The sequence below is a fragment of the Chiloscyllium plagiosum genome, chromosome 24 (assembly GCF_004010195.1).
Source record: "Chiloscyllium plagiosum isolate BGI_BamShark_2017 chromosome 24, ASM401019v2, whole genome shotgun sequence".
Lineage (NCBI taxonomy): Eukaryota > Metazoa > Chordata > Chondrichthyes > Orectolobiformes > Hemiscylliidae > Chiloscyllium > Chiloscyllium plagiosum.
Genome location: NC_057733.1, coordinates 55,648,391 through 55,656,745, shown reverse-complemented (window position 1 = coordinate 55,656,745; position 8,355 = coordinate 55,648,391). Strand labels below are relative to the sequence as shown.

The following is an 8,355-nucleotide window of genomic DNA, read 5'->3' as shown; positions in this document are numbered from 1 at the left end:
ACTCTCTCTCTCTGTCACACCCACTGACACACACACCTACTCTCTCACGCACACCCCCTTCTCACTCTCTCACATTCTCTCTCTCCTCACATACATAGCCTTTGTCTATCTCTCTCTCTCTCACCTGCCCCTCCCCTTCTCCCACACATGTGGAAGGTTGAGGTGTAATGAGGTAAGCCCAATATGGGGCCGCTAGTGAGGGCGGGCTTGAGGCATTCAAAGGCTGAACCCACAGTTGAAGTCCATACCCATCACTCCGGGGTCAAAGGGCCAGACACGTTCTGTCTGGGATGCTAAAGGTCAGCATAACCGGGGATCCACTGGCATCAGTAACCCATCATTCCTAAAAAGTCTGTTTTGGTGGTGGGTTTGGGAATCTTGAGGATGGCTTCAATGTGCTGATGGGACAGCAGAGGCTTATTTCCATCTTATACATGGCCAAGGTAGGTGACCGTGGTTTGACAGAGATGTAACTTTTCTTCAGCTACTCTCTGTACTGTGGTGGCCAACAATAGCAGGAAGATGAGGCTGTCAGCTTCAGAGGGAAGGCAGTCAGAAAAGGCAAGGAGGAGATCGTCTACATATTGGAGAAGGACAGAGCCACAGGTAAAACGGATATTACTGGGATCCTCCTTCAGGGCATGTGAAAAGATGGAGTTACTCTCAGGACAGCCCTGGGAAAGCTGAGGGCAGATGTATTGCTTGCCTTGCTAGATGAATCTGAAATGGTTTTGAGTGTCCCTGATGATTCAGAATAGAATAGAAAGGCCCACACAGGTCCACGAGTGCATGGTATTTCAGATCAGCTGGAATGCAACGAAGAATCATGGCTGGGTTTGGGATCACTGGGAAAGCAGGGATTCCCAGCCTGAAGGGCCCCCACCAGGTGTCTGCACTGGCTTTCTTCATGGGCAGGATGGGTGTATGACATGGACTGACTGTGGGAACAATAATACCTTGTTCAATAAAATCAGCACTAACAGGACCAATCCCTTCTTCCTTTTCCAGCTGAGTGGGTAATGGGACTTCTGAGGCCATGGTTTAACAGGATCAACTTTAACCTTAAAAGGTTCACCCACAAACAAGTGGGAACCCAGGCAAGGATATCAGAAAAGACACAGGGTCAGGGACCTGGTGAGAGGACATGATGTTCAAATCTGGCAGTCAGTAGGTATTTTCCGGTGGGCACAAATGTCAACGGCAGTGATTGTTCAGTGAGTATATCCACTGCACCATCAGAGGGCTGTGTCTGTCTGAGACTCCAATCCAGGAATCAAAGGGCCCAGGTGCTTTGACTCAAACCCAGGTGTGATGTTGAGAGTACGGTGAGGCGGTAATGAAACAGGCTGGTTGTACAGCATCTGGGCTTTAGGAGACTGTGAGACACTGAAAGCAACACTTTACTTTTTCTCACACACGCACTTGCATTTGGGGGGTCAGCACAGTGGCTCAGTGGTTAGCACTGCTGCCTCACAGCGCCAGAGACTCAGGTTCAATCCCAGCCTCAGGCAACTGTCTGTGTGGAGTTTGCACATTCTCCCTGTGTCTACGTGGGTGTGCTCCAGTTTCCTCTCACAATCCAAAGATGTGCGGGTCAGGTGAATTGGCCATGTTAAATTGCCCACAGTGTATTAGTCAGAGGGAAATGGGTCTGGATGGGTTACTCTTCGGAGGGTTAGTGTGGACTGGTTGGATCAAATGGCCTGTTTCCACACTGTAGGGAATCTAATCTAATACACACAGCAGAGCATCCCCAGACACATTCTCTCTCTCTCTCTCTCTCTTACACACACACCCACACACACACCCACAGACACACACCCACCTACACACACTCACACAGAGGGAGAAATCGGGAGCATGAAAGGTAGTCAAAGAGAGAGAGAGAGAGACAGAGAGAGTGAGAATGAGAGAGACATGGGGAGAGGTAGAGTGAGAGATCAGAGAATGCCCCACCTGTGACTCCTCATGTCCTGCAGTTTGGTTTGGATGCTGTAGCTTAGGGCTCGGCGATATCTACGATTCAGCCACCGCCCAACCACCCCAAGGCCGTACTTACGAGTTTTCTTATCAAATGCAAAGTGCTTGACTTGCGACACAATGCGTTTACCTCTTCTATGCTCTGCTTCACCTTTCAACACCTGTGTCCTGGATTCTCTGGTGAGAGCACAACAGTATTAGAGAAGAAAAAACTGCCTTTATAAGGATTATAGCACTGATTACCACTTGTATTATGAAAAGGAGACCAGAAAAAGGGGAACTACCAGCAAAGAAATGTACACACACACACACCCCCACTCTCCACAAACCCACAACTCTACACACACACACCCCACCCACACAGCATCATACATAAACACACAACCCACAGCACAGCTCCACACCGCTCCACACATACACACATCCTACAGCTCCACACATAATCACATATAACTGCACACACACACAGACACAACCACACAGCTGGTACAATTACAACATTTTAAGGCATCTGGATGGGTATATGAACAGGAAAGGTAAGGAGGGATATGGGCCACGTGCTGGCAAATGGGACTAAATTAGGTGGGGATATCTGGTCGGCATGGACAGGTTGGACCGAAGGGTCTATTTCCATGCTGTACATCTCTATGACTCTACGTTTAACTGAATTGAAAGGTCATGTTATCTGTCATAGTGGGATTTGAACTCATGTTCTCAGAATGTTTACCTGAAGGCTCTGGATTACTAGTCTAGTTAAATCAACACTACACCTCAACCTCCTCTTGACTAACAGCATTATAGAACATAGAACACAGAACACTACAGCATAGTACAGGCCCTTTGGCCCTCGATGTTGTGCCGACCTGTGAAGCCAATCTAAAGCCTACCTAACCTACACTATTCTATTTACATCCACATGTCTATCCAATGACCATTTAAATGCCCTTAAAGTTGGCAAATCAACAACTGTTGCAGGCAATTCATTCCACACCCCCCACTACTCTCTGAGTAAAGAAACTATTGTCTACTCTACATTTACCCCTGACTAACACACCTAACCTACACATCCCTGAACACTATGGGCAGTTTAGCATGGCCAATTCACCTAACCATCTTTTGGATTGTGGGAGGAAACCGGAACATCCAGAGGAAACCCACACAGACACATGGAGAATGTGCAAACTCCACACAGACAGTCGCCCGAGGCAAAACAAAAACTACCTCAGCCATCTGTCCTATATCTATCACCCCTCAGTTTAAAGCTATGTCCCCTTATGCTAGCCATCACCATCCAAGGAAAAAGGGTCTCAATGCTCACCCTATCTAATTCTCTGATTATATTGTATGTCTCAATTAAGTCGCCTCTCAACTTCCTTCTCTCTAATGAAAACAGTCTCAAGTCCCTCAGCCTTTCCTCATAAGACGTTCCCTCCATACCAGGCAACATCCTGGTAAATCTCCTCTGAACCCTTTCCAGAGCTTCCACATCCTTCTTATGATGTGGTGACCAGAACTGTACGCAATACTCCAAGTGCAGCCAGAGTTTTGTACAGCTGCAGCATGATCTCATGGCTCCGAAACACAATCCCTCTACCAATAAAAGCTAACATACTGTATGCCTTCTTAACAACCATATCAACCTGGGTGGCAACTTTCAGTGAGCTTATATATCTGGACACAGAGATCTCTGTGCTCATCCAGACTGCCAAGAATCTTACCATTAGCCCAGGACCTTTTATTTCTGCAGCTCCTTCCAAAGTGAATCACCTCACACTTTTCCACATTAAACTCCATTTGCCACGTCTCAGCCCAGTTCTGCAGCTTATCTATGCCCCTCTGTAACTCGCAACATTCTTCAGCACTATCCACAGCTCCACTGACCTTAGTGTCATCTGCAAGTTTACTAACCTGTCCTCCTACACCCACAACCAGGTTATTTATAAAAATGACAAACAGCAGTGGACCCAAAACAGATCCTTGTGGGACACCACGAGTAACTGAACTCCAGGATGAACATTTCCCATCAACCACCACCCTCTGTCTTCTTTCAACTAGTCAATGTCTGATCCAAACCGCTAAATCACCCTCAATCCCATACCTCAGTATTTTATGCAGTAGCCCACTGTGGGGAACCTTATCAAGTGCCTTACCGAAATCCACATACACATCAACCACATTACCCTCATCTACCTGTTTGGTCACCTTCTCAAAAGAACTCTATGAGGTTTATGAGGCATGACCTACCCTTCACAAAATGGATTACAGTGATTCAAGAAGGCAGCTCACCAACTCTTTCCCAATTGCACCAAAGGAATGATGCTGAACATTGCTCAGTATCAGCAAATATCCCCACTTCTGACCTTACGGTGGAGGGAAGGTCATTGATGAAGCAGCTGAAGATGGTTGGGCCTAGGATACTATCCTGAAGGACTTCTGCAGAGATGTCCTGGAGCTGAGATGACTGACCTCCAACAACCACAACCATCTTCCTTTGTGCTCGGTGTGCCTCGAACCAGTGGAGAGTTTGCCCCCTGATACCCATTGATTCCAGTTTTGCCAGGGCTCCTTGATGCCTTACTCGGTCAAATGCAGCCCTGATGTCAAGAGCTGTCCCTCTCCCCACCCCTCTGGAATTCAGCTCCTTTGTCCAAGTTTGACCCAAGGCTGTAATGAGGTCAGGAGCTGAGTGACCCTGGGGGGAACCCAAACTGGGTGTTACTCAGCAGGTTATAGCTGAGCAGGTGCTGCTTGATAGCCCTGTTGATGAGCCCTTCATCACTTTACTGATGATGGAGAGTAGACTGATGGGGTGGGAACTGGCCAGGTTGGATTTGTCCTGCTTTTTGTGTCCAGGACATACCTGGGCAATTTTCCCCATTGTCGGGTCGATGCCATTGTTGTAACTGTACTGGAAGAGCTTGGCGAGGGGAGCGGCACGTTCTGGAGCACACGTTTTCAGGACTATTGCTGGAATGTTTTCAGGGCCCATTGCCTTTGCAGTATCCAGTTGTTGTGAAACTTGAAAGGGTGTCCAGAACTAGAGGGCATAGGTTTAGGGTGAGAGGGGAAAGATATAAAAGAGACCTAAGGGGCAACGTTTTCACGCAGAGGGTGGTGCGTGTATGGAATGAGCTGCCAGAGGAAGTGGTGGAGGCTGGTACAATTACAACATTTAAAAGGCATCTGGATGGGTATGTGAATAGGAAGGGTTTGGAGGGATATGGGCCGGGTGCTGGCAGGTGGGATTAGAGTGGGTTGGGATATCTGGTTGGCATGGACGGGTTGGACCGAAGGGTCTGTTTCCGTGCTGTACATCTCTCTGACTCTATGAGTCATTGAGGATGGGGATATTTGTGGAGCTTCCTCCTCCAGTGAGGGGTTTACTTGTCCATATTGTTCCCTCTGAAGGTGCACAGCTGATCAGTCTGTGCTTGCACTAACTTCCCGTTCTAGAAGATATTACAAAACAAACAAGAGGGAATGTAACTGGTCCATCAGCATTCAGCACGACAAAGCCTCCATCTACATCCTGTTGATTGTGAGATCATTCCGATGCCACTTGCTGTTTGGCACATTGTAGTCTTGTTTTGTAGCTTCCACAAGTTAGCTTTTTCTGTATGTCTTCTGGTTTAATCCTTCAGCGCCTGACATGCCCTCCTGCACTCTCCATTGAGTCTGGCTTGATGGTAGTGCTTGAGTGAGGGATATGCCAGGCCATGAGGTTACAGATTGTGCTGGAGTTGTTGATAGCTCACAGCACCTCATGATATCCAGTCCTGAGTTGCTGGACCAAGGAATTTTCCCGGAGACACAGTATGAGGTAAATTTCCAAGAGAAATATTTCATATGGCCCATCTTGGCAATCAAATTCAGGAAAATGGCAAAACACCAAACAACACCAGGAACTCTGGTTTCATCATGATGATCAAATCAGATTGGATTCGGTAAAGGGCTTGTACTGTAAAGGTCTGGATGTTAAATAAATGTCTTCCTAATCTGACAGCTGCTTCCCAGTGTTCAGATTGTAAATGTCTTCATTAGGAAACTGGAGCCAAAATCCAGCCTAGGGTGAAACAAGGCTGTGTCCTTGTCAGTGGCTGTTCACCTCATCAAAGATTGACTGTCATCTGGTGTGAATATTAAACAGCACCTTGATAGAAAACTCTAACCTCAAGCACCTCCATGCTGAAATGATCCTGATCCAGAGACAGACACAGAGTGTCAGTGTGTGGTATGTGGGTGAGTGCAGTGTGTCAATGCTACTCAACACCCGGTTTGTAAAACTCTCTCCATCTCTTCAGTCCTGCAGACATGAAGCTTGGCTTGTCCTTGAATGTTGCCAAAACAAAATTCATTTTTCACCCCTAGAACTAATCAGCTAAATATTCCCCCCTGCCCCAAGATTCTGGAACGCTTTAAGCACCAGCAACCTCTCTCTGAAAAGACCGACAATGATGAGGAGATCTAATCCTGGATCAGTTAGACGTGCTCAGCCTTCGACAAACTTCCACAGTGTGTGTCTGACAACAAAGACAACTGGGTGACTGCTCAAAGGGAGAAAGAACAGTCAGTGCAGGGATCCCCTGTGGTCGTTCCCCTGAAAAACAAGTATACCGTTTTGGATACTGTTGGGGGGAACGACTTACCAGCAGTATGCAATGAGGTGCAGGTCTCTGTCACAGAGTCTGTGCCTGTTACACAGAAGGGAAGGAGGGAAAGGAGGAGAGGGTTAGTCATTGGGGACTCGATAGTTAGAGGCTCAGATAGACGTTTTTGGGAATGAACAAGACTCGTGGTTGGTGTGTTGCCTCCCAGGTGCCAGGGTCCGTGATGTCTCGGATTGTATCTTTGGGGTCCTGAAGGGAGAGGGTGACCAGCCCCAAGTCATTGTCCATGTAGATACCAACAACATGGGTAGAAAGAGGGATAGGGATGTAAGGCAGGATTTCAGGGAGCTAGGGTGGAAGCTGAGAGCTAGAACAAACACAGGGTTGTTATCTCTGGTTTGTTACCATGTGATAGCGAGGCAAGGAATAGGGAGAGATATCAGCTGAACACGTGGCTGCAAGGATGGTGCAGGAGGGAGGGTTTCAGGTACTTGGATAATTGGGGCTCATTCTGGGGAAGGTGGGACTTGTACAAACAGGATGGTCTTCACTGAACCAGACAGGTACTAATATCCTACATGGAAAATTTGTTAATGCTATTCAACTATGTATAAACTAGCTCAGCAGGGATTAGAACCTGAGGTGTAGTTCCAGTGCACAGGAGGATGAGAGTAGGGAGGGCATGGACAGGATTTCATGGTCACTGGAATGTGATGGCAGACAGCGAAGTGGTTTGAAGTGTGTCTACTTCAATGCCAGGAGTATCCGGAATAAAGTGGGTGAACTTGCAGCATGGATAGGTACCAGGGACTTCAATGTTGTGGCCATTTCGGAGACATGGATAGAGCAGGGTGAGGAATGGATTCCAGGGTTTAGATCTTTAATTAAGAACAGGGAAGGATGAGGGAGAACCCAAAGGCATTTTACTCATACGTGAGGAATAAGAGAACGATTAGGGAGAAGGTAGGGCCGGTCAGGGATAGTGGAGGGAACCTGTGCATGGAGTCTGAGCAGATAGGGGAAGCCGTAACTGAGTTTTTTGCTTCAGTTTTCACTAAGGAAAGGGACCTTGTTGTAAATGAGAACTTTGAGGAGCTGGGATATGAGCTTGAACAGATCAAGATTGATGAAGTTGATGTACTGGAAATTTTAGCAAACATTAAGATTGATAAGTCCCCAGGGCCAGACCAGATTTATCCTCGGCCACTCTGGGAAGCGAGAAAGGAGGTTGCTAAGCCGCTGGTAAAGATCTTTGCTCCCTCACTCTCCACAGGAGTCGCACCAGAGGATTGGAAGGAGGTGAATGTTGTTCCTCTTTACAAGAAGGGGAATAGGGAAATCCCTGGCAATTACAGAATAGTCAGTCTTTAGTCTGTGGTCAGCAAAGTTTTGGAAAGAATTCTGAGGGGTAGGATTTATGACTATTTGGCAAAGCATAGTGTGATTAAAGACAGTCAGCATGGCTTTGTGAGGGGTGGGTCATGCCTCACAATTCTAATTGAGTTCTTTGAGGAGGTGACAAGACAGGTCGACAAAGGTTGAGCAGTGGATGTGGTGTATATGGACTTCAGCAAGGCATTTGATAAGGTTCCCCATGGTAGACTCATTCATAAAGTCAGAAAGTATGGGATACAGGGAGATTTGGCTATCTGGATTCAGAATTGGCTGGCTGACAGAAGGCAGAGAGTGGTTATAGATGGAAAGTATTCTGTCTGGAGGTCAGTGGTGAGTGGGGTCCCGCAGGGCTCTGTTCTTGGGCCTCTGCTCT

At 47.3% G+C, this 8,355-nt stretch overlaps 1 protein-coding gene across 1 annotated transcript in view; it reads right to left on the bottom strand.

Annotated features, from left to right (window-relative positions):
* The window catches only part of LOC122562367 (inactive rhomboid protein 2-like), a 90,687-nt gene that overhangs the window by 61,018 nt on the left and 21,314 nt on the right, over positions 1-8,355 (bottom strand). Inside the window, exon 6 of the mRNA XM_043715243.1 lies at positions 1,957-2,157. Coding sequence (XP_043571178.1) covers positions 1,957-2,157 — 201 coding nt within the window. The remainder of the gene's footprint in view (positions 1-1,956; positions 2,158-8,355) is intronic.